Source organism: Capra hircus, chromosome 8, assembly GCF_001704415.2.
Source record: "Capra hircus breed San Clemente chromosome 8, ASM170441v1, whole genome shotgun sequence".
NCBI lineage: Eukaryota > Metazoa > Chordata > Mammalia > Artiodactyla > Bovidae > Capra > Capra hircus.
In genome coordinates this window covers 103,345,057-103,365,615 of record NC_030815.1, presented here as the reverse complement: position 1 = coordinate 103,365,615, position 20,559 = coordinate 103,345,057, and the positions used below count along the sequence as shown (strand labels likewise).

Genomic DNA, 20,559 nt, shown 5'->3' with positions numbered 1-20,559 from the left:
AGCTCAATGCTCACAGCGCAGCGTGGGCTCAAACCGCGATGAGGACTGTGGAGCTGCTATTGCAGAAAGTGCTTGGGCAGTGCTGGTTTCTGATGCCTTTGCGTCATCTGAGTTGAAATGTTGCACAGGCAAATATAAGTCTCAGGCTCAGCCTAGCAGTTGGACCGGGTTCAAATCCTGCTCTGGATTCAAATTCTGATGGGTGTCCCTGGGCAAGGGACTTCATCACTCTGAGTTTCATGGCCCTGGTTTAGAACAGGCTATACCCATGCATGCCTCAAGTGGTGCTTTCTAAGTGCAGAGTCAAATCGTACGAGGTAGCTGGCCTAAGCGAGGTGCTCAGGGGGTTTTGGTAGCTGTTCTTTCTCCTGAGTTTGACCTTTGTCATTGCTCTGATGTGTTTATCTGGAAGCCAGACTCTCCTGTGAGAAGGACTCAGGAGTGACTTCTCTGCCCTTGCTCTGACATGGACTCAGAGTGTGACCTTGGGCATGTCCTTTCCCCTCTCTGGGCCTCAGTTTTTCCATTAATGACCTGGGGTTAGAACAGCCCTTCCCTGAGGACTGCTCTTGTTCTGAAAGGGAAGACCAGGTGACGCAGTGGTAAAGAGTTCACTGCCAATGCAGGATACGGAAGGGTTGGAAAATCCCACGGCAGGCTGCAGACCATGAGGTCACAAAGAGCTGGACACAACTGAGCACAGCGCATTTTACATTTCATTTCGTGTCCTGAAAATAATAAGCAAGGACTGACAATGGATGCACCTAGTGAGAAGGAGGAACCACAAGGAGGTGAGGATGCACCATCTGCCAGTTCCATCCGTGGCGTCTCTGAGGGAGTTCTGACTTGTGAGAGCCCCAACCCTAACCCTGAACCCGAGAGGGTGTGTGCTGAGCTCACCCAAACCCAGCTCTTCCCCCCACCTTGGTTCCTCCAGGAACCTTCTGAGCATTTACCTTGATCTTTTTTATTAAATACAGACAAGGTTTACTGACTTCTGAACTGCTGGAAAAAGCTACTGGTGTCTCATTAAAACTGCATTGCTCACTTGTACCAAAAAAAAAAAAAGAAAACAAGCCCATTAAAGTTTCATACCTGATATGGAAGACCATTAAAGATTCATAATTGCAATAAAACTCTCCAGTGGAATTTGAATTTTCACTGCGGTGATAGTACAATCAGCAGAGTCCTCACTGGAAGCCGCAAAATCCATTTCAATAAAACCTTGAAAAGGTGGGGAAAAAGAGCCTGAAGTCAGCTTCCTTTCAGGCCCTGGCCCAACGAGGGCTGTGCGTGTCCGAAGAGGGAAGATTCCCACCCACCCAGCTCAGCACAGGGGTCAAGTTGTTGGCAGGTCTCTGCCCCAACTCCCTCTGATGCAGGAGCGTAGCCCCGCTGCCATCCTGCCCTGGGTTCTGTGGACTCATTTGTTCCCTTCACCAAGCATGAACAGAGCACAGACGGTAGGCATGGCAGGATGCCCCCGGGGCTGAGGATCATATCAGAGGTGGATGGGTAAGCTGGCTTTTCTTCAAGGAGGAGCCAGTACTGGTCAGAGCAGAGGCTTGGCAGGCTGGTAGAACATTGGCCAAATGCCAGCTCATCTCACTTCACTTCCTGACCTCAGTCTCCTCACCTGTAAGATGGGGATATGAAGTATGTGCCTCATGGGTGTGGTCAGTCCATGTGAGTGCTGAGATGGAGGGCAGGGCCAGGGAGGGGGCAGGTGGAAAGGCAGGTGGTGTGGCTTTAAGAGGCTCCGAGGAGGCAGAATCGCAAGATTTGGTTGGTGAGTGACCAAGGGGTCCCTTAAGGGTTAGCATGGTTTTCAAGAACGCAGCTAACATTTATTGAGCACTTACTGCATCCTGGACACTGTTACTTGCTCTATTCATTCCACGAATATTCACTGGGCACCTTGCACGTGCCAAGGGCTATTTTAGGTGCTGGGGCTACAGCGGAGAGTGCATGGACTCATTTTTAACCCTCAGACAATGAGGTAGACACTGATACTTAACCCGTTTTCCAGAGAAGGTAACTGAGTCACTGAGAGGGTAGGGAAATCACCCAAGGTCACACAGCTAGGAAGTGGCAGCTGGAATTAGACCCGGAGGACAAGACTCCTGAATCTGTGTTCAGTAACCGCACAGCAGATGGCATCTCATTTAGACAATGTAACACTCTAGTGAGTGGTGGTCTTATTCTTGTTTTGAGGGAAGAAAGGCTTTGAGATGTAACATTATTTTCCCCCGGTCTCTCAGGGAGTAAAAGGGAACTGTTTACCAAGGCTGGCTCACTCCCAAGCCTGACTTGAGCACTTTCTGCTGCTCCAAGAACTGCAGACCCAGGGGAAATGAATTCCTGCTTCCTGGTGGTTGGCTGGCCAAGTTCAGGGAAAATCAGTGTCCTGTCCTTGTTAAAGTCCCTTCCCACTCTCCACGGAGCGTCCTGAACCCGAGCCTGTCACTCGATGGGCTGTGGATGATGGAGGAGTCTTCGCTCTGCCTTAAAATGAAGGGCACTCCCGCGGTCCGCCCTCCGCTCCTCCGTCACTGGTGATGAATAGGACGCCCGTGGTGACAAATAAAATAAAGCCTCCTTTATTCGTTTATCCTTCCACGTCCTCCCCATCGGCGCCCGTCTGCAAGCTGAGCAATATTAGACACTCGATCACACTCTCCCTTCTCTAACGGGTCGTGTCCTGACAGCTCTGGGTGGGTGCTGTTTCCTTGGTTAATCAGCCTCAGGGTCTGGGCTTGGCTGTTGCCTCGCTCTGCGTCCCCTAGACAGGTCGCTGTGCTGCCTGTCCGGGCAGTCTCCCCATCTGTAGGGGACCCTGAAGGCCTGACAGTCACTCTCTGTCTTTACCTTTTGCCTTGATTACCACCCCACCCCTCCACCCCCCGGCCCCTGGCTGTCTAACTCAGAGCTGGCTTTCGTGGGAAGGAGAGGAACATTCCAATGACTGAACATATAGAACTCTTAGCTGGGATTTTTGTTGCCTGGGGTGGCAGTGTGGGGTTGGGCGGGGGGTTGGCTGGAAGGGTGGGCTTTAGGGGAAGCGCTAGGTGAAGACCTTTAAACACTCCACTTGTACTTCACATCGCACAAACCAAAGGAAAAGGGGAAACGAGTGAAAGTAAGCCTGGGAGAATAGGGAGGAGGGGTCTCTGCCATCCCTTCCCCACAAACATCTCCTGTGTGCCAGACACTGCGCGGGGATAAAAGTGCCTTGGGGTTGAGGGAGAATACAAGAGAGGCTGGGCCCAAATGCTGGCTCGCTGTTCACGTGACGGTGACCTTGAGCCAGCTGACATGTCGACCTGTCCCTGCCGTTTGGAAAGAAAGCAGATGAAAAGCTCTCGAAAGCCTCTCTCATGTCAGGCCCTATGCCAAGGGGTCCCACTTGCTTCTCAGTGACCTGCGGATTACAGGCAGTCTTGTGTGCCTTGTACAGAGCAGGAGAGAGACTCGGAGTGTCCTTGAGCTGGGCAGGGCCACACGGCCACTGAGTCCTGGCTGCCTGGCTTCAGGGCAACGGGTATCTTTCGGCTGCAGTGCGGGGACAAGACTGCAGAGCCTGCTGGCCTGGGGCTGCTGGGGTCAACAGGGAGATGCTGGATTTATTTGAAAGTGGCTGGTGAACTTTAAATGGCCTTTAACATGCAGATGCCTCTTCTGACACGGGCTCGCAGGCCTTGGGAAGCTTTCCAACAAGTAGAAGGAATGAGAGAGAGCTGGACACAGAAATGGGAGTCACTCAGACCAACTCAGATGCCAGGAAGGGCTGTCTGGAGACAGCCCCATCTAGAGTTTTGGTTTGGTGACCCAGATGGTAAAGAATCCACCTGCAATGTTGGAGACCTGGGTTCGATCCCTGGGTTCGGAAGATCTCCTGGAAGAGGGCAAGGCACCCCACTCCAGTATTCTGGCCTGGAGAATTTCATGGACTATTCTATGGGGTTGCAAAGAGTAAGACACGACTGAGTGACTTTCACTCACTGAAGAAAGATAGGAGAAGAGAGGAAGAGATGGGAAGGACAGGCTCATGTACCCCCGTTAAATCAGGGTTTTCAGAGAATGACTGGAGAAGGCAATGGCAACCCACTCCAGTACTCTAGCCTGGAAGATCCCATGGGCGGAGGAGCCTGGTGGGCTGCAGTCCATGGGGTCGCGAAGAGTCGGACATGACTGAGCGACTTCACTTTCACTTTTTTCACTTTTATGCACTGGAGAAGGAAATGGCAACCCACTCCAGTGTTCTTGCCTGGAGAATCCCAGGGACAGCGGAGCCTGGTGGGCTGCCACCTATGGGGTCGCACAGAGTTAGACACGACTGAAGCGACTTAGCAGCAGCAGCAGCAGAGAGTGACTCCTGCTTCACGTCTGTTCCCCGGTGGATCGCACATGATCCCCATGCTGACGCACAGACTGGGTAGGGATTTATTCAACAGGCATGTGATTAGCACAGCAAACCTTCGATTTGCCGGCTATTAATTCTTACAAGGAAGCTGGAGTACCTGTCCACTGGTGATTCACAGGACTGAACAAATGACAGGTGCCCGGCCCAGGGCAAGGGAAGGTAACTGAAGTTGGAAACCATAGCACTAAATCGGCCCACCCCCACCCCCACCAAGAAGCATTGCCTCCAGAGGAGACTGATACCTCCAACCCAGCGCTGCCAGTTTTAGCTAATAAAAACACATGCCACTATGTAAATCTGAGTTCCAGTTAAACAACGAATACTTGATTTAGTGTACTCAAGTCCCATGCAATATCTGGGATATTCCTCACTGTAAAGGGCCAGGTATCTGTTTGTGGAATTGAGTTGTTTGCCCCCGGGGCCTAGACCTGTAGGGAGGGGTTTGCTCACAAAGGATGCTCGCATATATCTGGTCTCTCTGATGTTACTTCCTTTAATTAAACTGCTGAGATGAAATAAAGTGTGTAGGAAAGATTAAAATTGATTCCCTTAGCTTAACAAAAGCCAGAGCTATTGAGAGGGATACTTAAGCAAACAGAGCACTTCAGCAGATGAAGAGTACAGCCTGGCTCCAGCTCAGAGCTGTGGGGAAGGGGGAGCTGGGGGTACAGCCTGGCTCCAGCTCAGAGCTGTGGGGAAGGGGGAGCTGGGGGTACAGCCTGGCTCCAGCTCAGAGCTGTGGGGAAGGGGGAGCTGGGGGTACAGCCTGGCTCCAGCTCAGAGCTGTGGGGAAGGGGGAGCTGGGGGTACAGCCTGGCTCCAGCTCAGAGCTGTGGGGAAGGGGGAGCTGGGGGTACAGCCTGGCTCCAGCTCAGAGCTGTGGGGAAGGGGGAGCTGGGGGTACAGCCTGGCTCCAGCTCAGAGCTGTGGGGAAGGGGGAGCTGGGGGTACAGCCTGGCTCAGTCAGGCTGGGGGGGGGAGCTGGGGGTACAGCCTGGCTCCAGCTCAGAGCTGTGGGGAAGGGGGAGCTGGGGGTACAGCCTGGCTCCAGCTCAGAGCTGTGGGGAAGGGGGAGCTGGGGGTACAGCCTGGCTCCAGCTCAGAGCTGTGGGGAAGGGGGAGCTGGGGGTACAGCCTGGCTCCAGCTCAGAGCTGTGGGGAAGGGGGAGCTGGGGGTACAGCCTGGCTCCAGCTCAGAGCTGTGGGGAAGGGGGAGCTGGGGGTACAGCCTGGCTCCAGCTCAGAGCTGTGGGGAAGGGGGAGCTGGGGGTACAGCCTGGCTCCAGCTCAGAGCTGTGGGGAAGGGGGAGCTGGGGGTACAGCCTGGCTCCAGCTCAGAGCTGTGGGGAAGGGGGAGCTGGGGGTACAGCCTGGCTCCAGCTCAGAGCTGTGGGGAAGGGGGAGCTGGGGGTACAGCCTGGCTCCAGCTCAGAGCTGTGGGGAAGGGGGAGCTGGGGGTACAGCCTGGCTCCAGCTCAGAGCTGTGGGGAAGGGGGAGCTGGGGGTACAGCCTGGCTCCAGCTCAGAGCTGTGGGGAAGGGGGAGCTGGGGGTACAGCCTGGCTCCAGCTCAGAGCTGTGGGGAAGGGGGAGCTGGGGGTACAGCCTGGCTCCAGCTCAGAGCTGTGGGGAAGGGGGAGCTGGGGGTACAGCCTGGCTCCAGCTCAGAGCTGTGGGGAAGGGGGAGCTGGGGGTACAGCCTGGCTCCAGCTCAGAGCTGTGGGGAAGGGGGAGCTGGGGGTACAGCCTGGCTCCAGCTCAGAGCTGTGGGGAAGGGGGAGCTGGGGGTACAGCCTGGCTCCAGCTCAGAGCTGTGGGGAAGGGGGAGCTGGGGGTACAGCCTGGCTCCAGCTCAGAGCTGTGGGGAAGGGGGAGCTGGGGGTACAGCCTGGCTCCAGCTCAGAGCTGTGGGGAAGGGGGAGCTGGGGGTACAGCCTGGCTCCAGCTCAGAGCTGTGGGGAAGGGGGAGCTGGGGGTACAGCCTGGCTCCAGCTCAGAGCTGTGGGGGAAGGGGGAGCTGGGGGTACAGCCTGGCTCCAGCTCAGAGCTGTGGGGAAGGGGGAGCTGGGGGTACAGCCTGGCTCCAGCTCAGAGCTGTGGGGAAGGGGGAGCTGGGGGTACAGCCTGGCTCCAGCTCAGAGCTGTGGGGAAGGGGGAGCTGGGGGTACAGCCTGGCTCCAGCTCAGAGCTGTGGGGAAGGGGGGAGCTGGGGGTACAGCCTGGCTCCAGCTCAGAGCTGTGGGGAAGGGGGAGCTGGGGGTACAGCCTGGCTCCAGCTCAGAGCTGTGGGGAAGGGGGAGCTGGGGGCAGAGGGGAGAGGTGCAGCCGCTACTCAGGGAAACGTGGGGACCCAGAACAGTGGGCTGGAGGGGGCTGGCATCGCAGTCCGCTGCCAGTAAGGCCCTAGTGCCTGCCTGCGAAGGTCCTCTTTAACACAGCTTTGCTTCTCAGCATCAGGGAACACCAGCTGGCAGAGAAGCACAGAGCGAAGAGGCAAAACCCACACCTCCTGTACATAAGCACTTATTGAGCACTTACTGTGTGCCGAGCCTCAAATCAGACATTGGGTCTTCCCTTAAGCTCTTTACAAGGAGACCAACTGAGGCTACCTAAGCTTCCCAGGCGGCGCTAGTGGTAAAGAACCCACCAGCAGGAGGTGTAAGAGGCACCAGTTCAATCCCTGGGTTGGGAAGATCCCCTGGAGTAGGAAATGGCAACCCACTGCAGTATTCTTGCCTAGAGAGTTCCATAGACAGAGGAGCCCGGCAGGCTACAGTCCATGGGGTTGCAAAGAGTCAGACACGACTGAAGTGACTTAGGACACACAAGTTCTCAGGGATTTTTCGACTGGGGAGCTCCAAGATATGGAAAGAGAGAAAATTGTGGGTATTGCTGCTGGCATTGAAAACCAACGCTGATGACCGATGACACTGATGACTATAGAAATTTGGAGGACTGGGCTAGGATTCCCTCTTTATGTGCAAGAAAACTAAGCGACGAAAGTTTAATGGGTTTTTGTCCCCTGTTCTTAGTAACAGTGGAAAATGTGCTCCTACATGTAATTTGGAAAGTAATTTCCTGAGAAAAATTTAAATAAGCCTCTAATAATAAGCTGGTATAACCCAAACTCCTCTCGAACCTGACCTACAGTTTTACTTTTTTCTCTGCCTTCATAGGAGGTAATAGATCTTCTGAGATTTTGCTATAGATTTATTCCCAAGAAGCAGGGCTGAAATAGTGTGAAATAAAACCCAAAACAATGAATTTTGAAACCAGGCCACTATTTGAAAGCTTTTTTTTTTTCCTCTCCTAAAGTAACAGAAAAATACCTTAATAAAATGAATGTGTTCTTTCAATTGATTAAAAAAAAAAAAGTTTATTGGGGGATTTGCTTGAGTTCATGTGGCATGAAAGTAGCAAAGCCAGAGTGTCTACCCAAGTCTGATGGTCTTTGAAACCTTTAACCATAGGGTTATGCCGCCTGCTGGGTTATAGGGGTCATTCAGGTTTTTAAGCCAGGAGGAATAAACAGTAACCCGGTGCCAGGTCTGGGGCCAGTTTAGAAGTTAATGCACGGAGGAGAATGCCAGCCCAGGACCCCAGGAGTGAGCAGGTGGGGGCGCAGGTTAGGGAACTGATGGAGAGGGAGGAAGGTGAGACTTCCTGGAGAGAGAGAGAGAGAGAGAGAGAGAGAGAGAGAGAGAGAGTGTGTGTGTGTGTGTGTGTGTGTGTGTGTTAGTTGCTCAGTCATGTCCGTCTCTTTGCAGTCCCATTAACTGTAGCTTGCCAAGATTCTCGGCCCATGAAATTCTCCAGGCAAGAATACTGGAGTGGGTTGCCACTGGGGATCTTCCCATCCCAGGGATCAAACCTGGGTCTCCGGTATTGAGGGGACAAAGGCAGAGCTGATGATGAGGGTGGATTTTCAGAGCTGTATGCTGCAGGCAGGGCTAGGGAGGAACAGCAGGATGGGGGCTTTGAGCACGCTGGATTTGAAGCCTAACAGCAGCCCAATAGCAGATAGCGTTAGGACCTTGGAGCCCGACTTGTGTTTCTACCCTGCTGTCCTCTTCACTAGTAACCACAAACTATTTCCTTAACCTGTCTGAGTCTCTGTCTTTTCTCTGGTCAGATGCAGAGCAAATGATCCCTACTTGGCCGAATGCGGAGGATATTAAATAGGGAAAGCTATGTAAAGGGGCAACCAAGGTACTTGGCATGCAGTCAGCATCCGGTCAGAAGTGGCTTGAAATCTGGGGCTTCAGGCTGGTGTCATGTGTTGGCCCCCCCTGAGCTGCAGCAGAAATGGTCCTGGAGCTAGGACTTGGGGGGACTGGTATCTGACTCTTCATTCATTGGATTAATTTTTATTGAATTCCCACTGTGTGCTGGGCCTTGGAGACCAGGTGCGGAGAAGCTGGCGGAAAAACCCACTCATCGCACAAGGTGGAGCCCGCTGAGCAGCATGTGAGCAGGAGAGGTCTGTCTGTCTTGGCTCCATGTCCCAGCCCAGAGCCTGGCACACAGGAAGTATGCAGGAAGTGTTGGATGGGGTCGTGGAGGCGAAGGGTCTTCTCTGAACACATCAACACTGGAGCAGAGGGGAGACAGAAAGACTGAATTTATAACCACTTTCTATTCTGGAAACTCCCCGGTTGCAGGTGAGGGGTTAAAGAAAAGACAGGAAATTGGGGACCAGGGTTTTGATTCTTAGGCTCATCACCATATCTTTTCTTCTCTCTTTTTTTTTTTTTCCCAAATGAGTGTTTGGCTCACCTTTTCCAAGTTCTGCTTTTAAAAATGCTGGAAAACACCCCTAGGGGTGACCATGTGCCATCAGCAGACTGGGATGCAGGGAAGAAGGAAGAGGGGCCAGAAATAATTGGTGTTATAGGGCTGCCCTTCAAGACCACGGTGGGCTGTGACCCTGGGTAGCCCCCTCCGGTCACCCATCAATTAATGTAAAAAAAGCACCAAACCCTCTGAGTTTGAAAGTGCCCCAGCTGACCCTGCAACAGCTTCCTGGACAACCCTTTCTGGTCTTGTCACATAGTTATGTTTATTGGAAGGCTAGTTTTTTCTTCTTCTATTTTTTCATCCTTTCATTAAAAAATATGTTCTTCCATTACCAAATAAAATCACCTTCTTGTCCTAAAAATCCAAGCAATATATTATTCCTTTATCAGTAGGCTAGTTTTCTCATTTACTGATTTCTCTTAAGTAAATTAAAATGATGTTTACACTAAGGCAATGTGAGAATGCATGTTTAAGGTAACAAACTTAATGGTGTAGAAGTGTAAAAGGAAAATTATGGGAACAGTACCTTCACATCTCATCTACCCCCAATTCCACCTGCATCCAGGCCTCTGAAATGGCTTTTGTTTTCTAGATAAGGAGACCCTTGGGAACTCCACCCCTCAAAGCCCTTGTTCGGTTGAGGGAGGTGGCCCTTTCTAGTGACAGGGTCATGGGATGAGGATCCAGATTGGATGGTTGGTTCTGCCATTGATTTGCTGTATGACCCTCAGGTATTCACATAACCTCTTTGAGTCTCTTGCTGTGTGACCCTCAAGCACCCACATAGCCTGTCTGAGCCTTGGTGACCTCTTTCCTAGGCTACCCAGGAGGAAAATTGCGATCTGGACTCTGAACCCCCTGGCATGAGTCAGTGTCCCGCAGACAGCCCAGGTGACTGTGTTGTGTTGTGGGCTTGGCAGGTTGGGGACCAGATTCTGGAGGTGAATGGGCGGAGCTTTCTCAACATCCTGCATGATGAGGCGGTCAGGCTGCTCAAGTCATCCCAGCATCTCATCCTGACCGTGAAGGACGTCGGGAGGCTGCCCCACGCCCGCACCACTGTGGACGAGACCAAGTGGATTGCCAGTTCCCGGATCGGAGACGCTGCCACCAACTGCGTGGGGTGCGGCCATGCTGCGCTCTCACTCTGAGCCCCAGGACCCCAGGGCCGTCCCTGAAAGCCAGTAACAGCCCCTTCCACCCCCGCACCATGCTCTGTGCCCGATCCGTGAGGACTGCCCCGGTTCCCTGAGCCTGAAGTCCCACCCCAGGGTCCCTCCTGTTTGTGGGGCCTGACCGGGGGTGCATCCCCTTTGCTCTTCTGGCCTCAGTTTTCCTTGGAAAGCTGGACCGTAGCAGCCAGTTCTCTCACTCTGTACTTGCCATTTAGCAAATCTCATAACTTCCTCTTTGGCCCATACTTGCTTTGTCTGAAAAGTGGGAATCCTAACTGCGGTCCCCATTCCAGATGTGTCGATGGGGATCCCATGAGAAACTTGTGTGAGAGGGTCTTGGGAGTCATAATGTGAGACAGTTGTCAGGTGGCTGCATAGCTGCTAATAATGTAAAGTGTCACATTTGGATTTCCATTTGAAATCTCAGACTGACTGGTGGCCCCAAGCCGAACACACCCAGGGCATCTCTTTCTCCCTTCCTTCATCCCCTCCTTCCTCTCTTCCTTTCACCTTCCCAGTACAGTAATTTTTAAAAATTAGTTACCAACATTTAAAAAGACATTGGGTTTCCCATGGGTGGGGGTGGGGTGGACACCTGGATTTCTGGCTGCTTCTTGAAAATCAGGGATTCTGGAAGCCTGAGACCACATTATTTTCCATGGAAACAGCCTGGAAGAGAGCTGCACCTGCAAGCTGTTTCTTAACATCTCCAGGTGCCCCGTCCTCACCCTCCCTGGGCTGGCCTGACCCCAAGACCACGTGGCACTTACTATTTAGTCTCTCCTCTGTGTGTCACCTGACTTGGCCCTATAGGGCATGAAACAACTCAGCAGACCACCTTGCCTGGTTTTAGAAGTGCCATCCACATGGTTGGTCAGGAGTTCAGAAACTGCCCATCTGTCCAGGGCCTGATACTCCCTTGAGAGGCCCCGGTGAGCACAGCCCATGGTTCTCCCAGTTTCATTCCTCTCCCTGCAAAGCAGCCATCCCCTGGCCCATGCCTGCTTGAACTGCTCAGACACGTGCTTGTCTTTCTTCGTAGGTTTCCCGGGGATCTCACAGCAGAAGGGACCAACAAGGTAGGCTGCTCTCTGTCTGCGGGTATCTTTGGCTTCTTCACTGGTGCTGAGTGGGGAGCTCTGGGCCCAGCAGGGTGGGCAGCCTGCCAACTGCCTGCGTAGCTTCCTTCCCACACTTGTGGGAAGATTCCAGGCCACCATGTTCCAGGCAGCACCCTGGATTCTGGAGTTAGCGGTACGAACAGCACAAATCACGTCCCCTCCCGGGTAGGGGTTACGCCCAGTGACGGAGAGGCACGTCAAAGCAAAGCAAGCTTGCCTGCGCATCTCACCATCAGAGGCGTTCAGTGCCTTCCAAGAGAGGTGCCGGCCCTAGGAGAGAGAAGGGCAGATGTTTAGGTGCGGGGAGGGCAGAGGGAGAGGGCGAAGGCTCTCCAAGTGGCAATGCAGTGTCTGGGCTGTAAGCTGAGCATGAAGTGGAGGTTAGTGAGATCAGAGTCTGGGCAGGAGCCGGAGGGGAGGATGCAGTCAGAGGGCACAGCACGTGCCAGGGCCCGGGGGCAGCGCCACGCACGACTTGTTGGTGGGATCATCAGATCCCATAGGACTTAGTGGGCTGGGGAAGAGGTTTGGCTGCTAAGCCAAAATGATGGGGTGCCACTGAAAGTCTTCACCAGGGAGGCAACATGAGATCTATGTTTTCATGAGGTCACCTCAGCAGCTCTGTATAGGCGACAGGGAGAGGCAGAGGGGACAAGCAGGGAGACCGGGTGGCCTCTTAGACACGGCTGATGGTGGTGGAGGCCAAGCTGGGAGGCGTGGTGTGCGTGCAAGTCTGAGCCACGTTTCAGAAATCACATTACTATTATCCCCAGTGTACCCAGAGAGAGACAGCAACCTAAACAGTAAAATGGGAACCATAACAATACTGCCTGACCCTGAATGGTCATGGGGCTCTGATGAGACAGCACGGGTAAAAGTGCCACGTGAGCCAGAAAAGCACTTTGCAGCTACACGCAGCCGAGACCCGGTGCCCTGAGAACGTCCGGGAACACCTGCGGCTTTACCCGTGGGCGGAGACCTCAGAGGGGCCCACCCCACCCGTCTGCAGGTAGCTGGCTCGGCTTCCAGAGCAGACCCGCACCCCCGGGGCCTCTGCCTCACTGTCTTTCAGCTGGGGTTTTACAAGGGGCCAGCAGGCTCCCAGGTGACCCTGAGTAGCCTGGGGAACCAGACGCGGGTGCTGCTGGAGGAGCAGGCGCGGCACCTGCTGACCGAGCAGGAGCGTGCCACCATGGCCTACTACCTGGAGGAGTACCGCGGCGGCAGCGTATCGGTGGAAGCCCTAGTCATGGCCCTGTTCGAGCTGCTCAACACCCACGCCAAGGTGACCCGCGCCTCCTCGGGCAAGGCGGGGCTGGAGGGGCCTGGCTTCAGCTCCCCGGGGGTTCTACATCCTTCCCTGCCTCCCTCTGAACCCCACTCCTTTACTGAGAACCCACAAAGAGTCAGACCCAGCCTGAAGCCTGGGCAGAGACTGGTAACCGAGACAGACCCCACCCCCAGCCCTCACCCCCGAACCCCTCAGACTCTCAAGGGAACAATCCACATGCCTTGTGTTTGGGGTCCCACTGTAGCAGCTTTTTATGCTGGGTGTGGATTTAGAATCGTCTGGATTGCTCTTAAAAAGCAATGCCCAGGCCACACCCCAGGCTGGATAACTCCGCATATTTCACAAGCCCCCAAGTGACCAAACCATGCTACCCTCTTTGAGAACGCTGCTCTAGTGGAGAAGCCTGTTTGAGATTCAAAAGCTGCACCAAGAAGAAGTGATTAAATCCACTGGGAGTGGTTACCTTTGGGAAGACTTAACAGAGGGAAGTCAGTTTGAAAAGAAGGAAGAGGAAGGGACAGGCAAGGGCTTCCTGTTCAGGGACTTGGAGCTGGACGTGAAGGGTGAGATGTTAGGGAAGAAGTGAGCAAGGAGCAGGGGTTGATGACGCTGGGCCCGGCATCTAGGGGTTTGGAATTTGTCCTAGGACAGTGGTGAGCCACGGAGGGTTAAGGAGGGGTGGGCAGTGGCCAAGTTTGCACGAAGGTTGTTTGGGGTAGCAGGGGTTTCCCAGGTGGTGATAGTGGTAAAAAACCCACCTGCCAATGCAGGAGACCCAGGAGATGTGGGTTCGATCCCTGGGTTGAGAAGATCCCCTGGAGAAGGGCATGGCAACCCACTCCAGTGTTCATGCCTGGAGAATCCCATGGACAGAGGAGCCTGGTGGGCCACAGTCCATTGAGTCGGACACGACTAAAGCGACTTAGCATGCACGCCTGCATTTGGGGTGGCAGAGGGCTGTCGCGCCTGCCGGTGGAGCTCCCTGCTGAATGCCCGGCTTGTCCTGGCCTCCAGTTCTCGCTCCTCTCTGAGGTGAGAGGCACCATCCCCCCCCAAGACCTGGACCGCTTCGACCATCTGGTGCTGAGACGGGAGATTGAGTCCATGAAGGCGCGGCAGCCCCCGGGTCCTGCAGCTGGGGACACCTACTCCACGGTCTCCTACAGCGACACGGGCTCGTCCACAGGCAGCCACGGCACCTCCACCACCGTCAGCTCGGCCAGGGTGAGCAGCCCCTGCCCCATACCTCACCTTACAGACAGCAAGGGAGTTAAGGCCCATCTGGGTTCGAATCCAGCCCTGGGAGTCTCTGCTGGGACGGGACTCCTGGCCAGCCCTGGGCCTTCCTTCTCAGAACCTCGGTTTCTTCACCTGTGAAAACCTCCTGATTGCTGTGTGCCAGGCACGGGCTCTCAGACACAATGGAACAAGATGAATTGACCCTGCCTCAGGGGCTCACAGGCTGTGGGATGGGATGCACGCGGGTGGGCTGGGGAAGAAAGGCGGAAAATGCAGGTAATGAGATAAATGGGCCTCCTTGGTAGCTCAGATGGTAAAGAATCTCCCTTCAATGTGTAAAACCCAGGTTCAATCCCCTGGAGAAGGGAATAGCAACCCACTCCAATATTCTTGCCTGGAGAGTTCCAAGGACAGAGTAGCCTGCTGGGCTGTAGTCCATGGGGTCAAAAAGAGTCGGACACGACTGAGCAACTAACATTTTTCTTAATGAGACAAAGAGAACCAGTAGCGGGAGGATCCCATGAGACATCACGCTGGTGGTCTCATTCACAATAATGGTCGTGGTGACCGGGATCTTCCCTGAGACACCCACTCCTGATTCTCTGGGGCCCTGGAACCCAGCCTGACTTTCTCCCAGACTCGCCAGCCCCCAGAAAGGCATCTGGGCCACCTCAGGGTGTGGCTGTACCCCCAGGATGCTCAGAGGCAGATGAACCCTGGGAGGCCTTGGGGAGGAAAGGGCAGCGGAAGTGCCTTATTATCCATCGCAGGACTCAGCCAGTTACCGAGACCGGTGCCGTGGGAAAAGTCGGAGCTGGAGGTCAGGAGGGCCGGCTCGGCTCCGTCCTCTGCTTCCCTGCCGGTCGGTCATTCAGCACCTCTCTCCTGTGGAAGGGGAGGAGGAGGTCTAGTTCTCTAACCACCGTTACTTCCGACACTGAACTGGGAGCTCTCACAGGGGGAATCTCCATTAGACAGTGTTGGTTGTCCTGTCGGAGGAGGAGGACATGCAATGATGGCCACCTGCAGATACAGGTGGTCAGCGGGCACAGGTGCGCTCATAGCCACCAGGAGACAGCCCCGCAGCATGCCCGCTTTGTGGGCTTCAGCTCCCAATGTAGCTTTTTTTTCCCCTTAAAGCTCTGGGGATCTGAGCTTCTGCGGAAACCTATTCCTCTACCTCCTGTCCCTACTGTCCTGAGTCACCTTCATCCCCCGAGTCCTCATCCTTCCTGGGGTGGCTAGGAAGCTGCTGCCCATTCCTCCAGGCTCTGGACACGGCCGCAGACCATTTCTGGGGCAGGGAGGAGGCTGTCCCCACCTGGGGCTGCGTGTCTGGCTCTGATGTGGCACACAGCACACACGGGTGACGAGCTGGCTTCAGGCTGCGGAGCCCTGGCCCGAGGGTTCATTTCTCTCTGCGTCCAGCTCCACTGAGATTGGCTTAAGCATGTCCACGTGGGGCTTCTGGAGCCACAAATCACTGCTCTAAAACTTAGGGGGTTGCATACTGCAATTCTGGGATGATCCCTTTAGAAGTGAGGATGAGAGATCCAGTGGGTGGGATTGGGTGTGTTCTAGCCTGGGAGGTAAGGGGCTTAGGTTTAAGCCCAGCTTCTCTGGGCCTTGGTCTCCCTGTGAGTAGAATGACCTGAGGTCCTTGGTGACTCTGGCCACAGCAGCCTGAGGCCCCGAGGGCAGGCCAGGCTGCAGGACTTGGAGGTGTATCCCCAGGAAGGGCTCAGGGCAGGGGTCCCAGCCCCAGCTCAGCGCCTGGGTCTCTCCTGTACCTGGAAGGCACTGTCCCTGACCATCTGAGGCCCCGCTATGGCAGTTGACCCTGCCTTGTCAAAGACACCTTCCCTCCAGATTGGAACACCCTGGGAAAGGCGCAGCTCTTAAAAGCTACAGGATGATTTTGAGCAGGAAGTTTGTAGGACAGATGGAAAGGGTCTCCCAGCTTCTGAAATGTGAATGACTATGAGTCTGAGTAAACTCTGGGAGTTGGTGATGGACAGGGAGGCCTGGCGTGCTGCAGTCCATGGGGTCACAGAGAGTCAGATACAATTGAGCAGCTGAACTGAACTGATGAGTCTGAGACCTCCTGGAGAGCACAGGTATGTCAAATCAGGACTGACCAAGGTCAGGATGAGCTCTGGGAGGCAGGTGCTAAGAGAGCCATGTGCAGGCAGGAGAGCGACGTGGAAAGGCACCTCCCTCCACGGCGCCTGGCTCTCCCTCCTTGCACTGGGGCAGCAATGCTCCTTTCCCCAGCTTGTTGGGAGAGTAAAGGACAAGCAACCTCCCAGACATGCTGCCCACACTCGGAGGGCAGAGGAAGCGTCTGTTCTTCCCCGTTTCCCAGCCTGGCCGGGGTAACCACCCTGTATCCAGGGCCTTGCAGACACTTGAGGTCTTCTGGAAAGCACAGGGCTGAGGTTCTGCCATTCCCCTTCCAAACGTCATCCTGCACTGGGCATCTTCCACACACACAGCCCTGGGCTCCTGTTCACAGGCGCTGAGGTTCTCTGCCAACATGGGGCCTGGGCTTCCCTGGAATCCGGGTCTTCTCTGATGGAGGCTTCCTAACAAGATACTCCTTCAGGCTCTGCCTTTCAACCACAGATGTGACCTTGGACAAGCCACTTCCCTTTGCTTAGCCTCAGTTTTCCCATCTGCCAAGTGGGAATAATGATCCTAGCTTCACCTGCTGGAGACTCCCAGGGTTGCCCCCAGGGGGCAGGCCATCTCCTGATGGCCCTTCTCAAGGACAGTGTTCTTTCTTGGTTTCCTTCTAGGAAGCAGTTAGAATGAAGCCATGCTGACTGTCCCTGTGGGGTCTTCCTCATCCCTCCTTTATTCCTGCCCAAAGCAGTCCACGTGAAGAGAAAAGAAGTTTGGGGAATTTTTGCTTGTTTTGCCGTGTGTGTATGAGTGTGAGTGTGAGTGTGTGTGAGTGTGTGTGTGAAGGGGGTTTGCTGTGCCCACTCCATCCCTTATGTTTATTTGATGTATTTTTCTTTTTGCCTTTTGCCCACCCTTCCTCCCCAGGAGCGGCTGCTGTGGCTTATAGACCTGATGGAGGTACCGTCCTTCTTGCCAAGTGGGGCTCTGGGAATCCTTTAGCTGGGGTGGAGGCAGGGGGCTGTGGCCCTTCCCTCACTCCTTTGTGCCAACACCCAGCCCAGCGGGGAGACCAGGTTCTTCTTGGTGTTCTCTGTCTCTCCTATTTGCCCGTCCATCAGGGCTTTCAGGCTCTGCAGTGGTTCAGATCCCAGCTCTGCCAGTTCCTTGCTGTGTGACCTCAGGAAATGATTGCACCTCCCTGAGCTCAATTTTATAAACGAGGATGACAGCTCTGTGCTCTGGAGCTGTCAGGAGACCTCTCAGCCTTTGCCTGTGCCACACAGTCTGTCTGGAATGTGTTTCCCACTTCATATGGCATGGCTGTCTCTTGTGTGTGCTTCAGCCCTTAGCTCGCATGCCTCTTCTTCCAAGCAGACAACCCTGATCCTCTCGAGGTGGGTGACTTTGAGTGTCTGGATCCTTCAGCCCCCAGGGCTTCCTGCTCTTATGGCTCCTGTGTCATTATATTTTAATAATATTTACCAGCCTGGTCAGTTACCCCCCTCAACCATGGGCTGCTTGAGGGCGCAACTGTGTCTGAAGCCACCATTGATTCCCTAGTGCTCTGCATAGAACCTGGTCCACATTAATAATTTGGGCCTTTCTTAATAATAATGGTAGCTGGCATATGTCAGGAGTCTCCATAGCACGGTGATAATGCTTTCCAAGTCTATCTTCTTTGGTCCTCTCGGTAACTAGATGTGGCAAGTACTGCCATGATTTCCATTTTACAGAGAAGAGGACTGAGGCTCAGGGAGAAGTGACTTGCTCAAGGTTGCTCAGCTAGCGAACGGTAGAGTGTGGATTCCAACTCAGGCCTGCTTACCTCTGAGCTGGTGCTGTTAACACTGCGCTCTGGTTGGGATTCTTCCCTGAAGGAGCTCAACCAGATCCTTGTTAAGCATCATCTGCCTATCAATCTATCGATCCATCTCTGTTTCTACTCTCTTCCTCCTTATCTCCCTTTTGTTCTGTTAACAAATTTTGATTGAGTGATTGCTCCAGGGTCTGCACAGTTGCAGTGCTGGGAATACAGTGGTGAGCAACACAGAAATCCTTTCCATTGTGGGATTTAGAGTGGAGCAGGAGTGACAGACTAAACCAGATAAAGAACTGAAACGCACAGCGTGCCAAGTGGTGAGAAGTGCTGAGGAGAGAATATGAAACAGGAAAGGGGCGTGGTCAGGAAGTGACACCTGAGTAGGACCTGAAAGAGGGAAGGAAGATGGTCCTGCCCACAGCTGGGGGAAGAGCATTTCTAGTAGAAGGAACAGCAAGTGCAAAGGCTTTGAGGTGGTACCCAGAGTGTCTGAGCAAAGTCCACGAAGCCAAACACTGGAGCAGTAAGTGAAGGGAAGGGCAGTGGCGGATTAGTGCTGCGGACTTGGAGTTTGTGTCTGAGTGTGATGGGAGCTGTTGGCAAGTTGGAACAGGGGCCGACGTGGTCTGACTGGTCTGCCTTAGTTGTACCTGGATGCCGCTGCTGGTGGAGAGTGGACGAGTGTGGGTTTGAACCAAAAACAGGTTCATTCCCAGGCAGGTGCTGGGGAGCTTGTGCAGCCCGAGTTGCTAAGAGATGTGATAACAGGCTCTACAGGGGCCAGCTCTTCCTGCTTCCTGGTCAACCGTGGCCTCAGTGTCTCTTGGGAACCCCCTCCCTCCAAACACACACAGCAGGTCTCAGGCTAGACGCCCCACGCTGCCTGCATGCGAAGCCACAGGACAGACACCTCCTCCTGGAAGCCCCTCTGTGTGGGAATGCAGGGCACCAGACCCATCCTGGAGGTAGGAGCCCACACCCTTCCTCTGCCCTGTCCCCACCATGCAGTGGCGCCCTTGGGAAAGCCCCTCACCCACCACCGGCCTGTCTTCCCATCTGTACAACCCAGGTAGGCTCCCAAAGCTCCTCCAACCCTGAGAGTCCTCTCTGTCGAGAGAGTCTAGAAAATATTCCAGGAGAGGCAGTACAAGGAATGGCTGCCCTGTGTTCCCACTGCTTCCCTGTTTTTGAACAAGGGTTGCATCATTCCTCCTAAGGAACCTCTTCCTGAGGGGTTGAAATGACATTCACTTATTCCCTGCTACGTGCCCAGCACTAGCCCACAAAACCACCATGTATGAGTGAGCTTTTGCTGCAGAGATGCTGAGTAACAAACAACCCCCATGATCTAGATGGACATCAACTCAAAACATTTCTTGCTCATGTACAAAAATTATTTCGCCCAGGAAACACACGCATTTTTCATGTCTCCGTTAAAATGCCCGCCCCGTTGCTTTAACCTCTGGCTGAGTGTTTTCTTTGGCACACAAGGAGAGCTGGTGGGGTCCACTGGCAGGGACCTCAGCTTTCTCCTGTCTGTGTCCCCAGTGCCAGCCCAGGGCCTGGGACAGGGTGGAGGCCAAGGAAATGCGAAGCAGGAACTGGAATGAAACCTCATTCCCTGGTCACTCAGGATCACCGTCTCCCTTTCCAGCCTCCTAAACAGTTACCTCCTCTGTCATAGGAAACTGTCCTCTGCTCTGGCGCTCAGACGGGCAGGGTGGCAGGCGGCTGGCTCTTGTGACCCAGATGCCCCAGACGGATGCCCCAGTTGGAGCCAGTTCCCATTTAGCCCAGAGTCCCTGGGTCGCACTGCACGGGTTATCCATCCCAGGTTCAACACGGCTCCTTCTGCAGCCGTTTTCCCTCAAACCAGACACAATCGATCAGAGGAAATCAGATGCAGCCTCCCGCTTCAACAAATTGTGTTTAGTTTCCATTTGTCTAATAGATAGTCAGCCCTGGGAGTTTTCTGCCGCCTCCAGACAGTATCATCACCCTCCCATAAAGATGTTGGCCAGGAGAGCTTTGTAAAAGAAGAAAGGGCTGCCTGACATTTCTTGAATTCCTCATCTGGTGCAAGGAGGCCTGAGGCAGAGGGGCTTAAATGAACAGGCTCTGGAATCTCACACACTAGGGTTGGCTCTCCCAACTGGTAGCCGCGTCACCTTGGGCAGGTGACTTAAGCTTTTGAAGCCTCAGCTCCTGCATCTGTACAATTGGCTGATAAGATCAGCCATCTGTGGGTTGCTGTGGAGATCAAGTGAGATCCAGGGTGTGGGATACTCAGAAGTTGGTTCTGTTGATACTCTAAAGGCCAGCAAGGACTTCCCTGGTGGTCCAGGGGCTAAGACGCCAAGCTTCCAATGCAGCAGACCTGGATTTGACTCCTGGTCAAGGAACTAGATCCCACATTGCTGCAACTAAGAGTTTGCGTGCTGCAAGTCAAGATCCCACATGCCTCAACTAAGACCCAGCTCAGCGAAAGAAAAGAAGGAAGGAAGGAAGGAAATTAGGGCTGGCAAAGGGCACTGCAGAGAACTGCAGAGGGAAAGGGGTTGAGAGGCC

The 20,559-nt window shown here is 54.2% G+C and overlaps 1 protein-coding gene across 1 annotated transcript in view; it reads left to right on the top strand.

The window, feature by feature from the left end:
* WHRN (whirlin) overlaps positions 1-20,559 on the top strand; it is a 91,261-nt gene that overhangs the window by 57,227 nt on the left and 13,475 nt on the right. The window contains exons 4-7 of the mRNA XM_018052669.1: positions 10,140-10,342; positions 11,437-11,473; positions 12,588-12,800; positions 13,821-14,030. Coding sequence (XP_017908158.1) covers positions 10,140-10,342; positions 11,437-11,473; positions 12,588-12,800; positions 13,821-14,030 — 663 coding nt within the window. The remainder of the gene's footprint in view (positions 1-10,139; positions 10,343-11,436; positions 11,474-12,587; positions 12,801-13,820; positions 14,031-20,559) is intronic.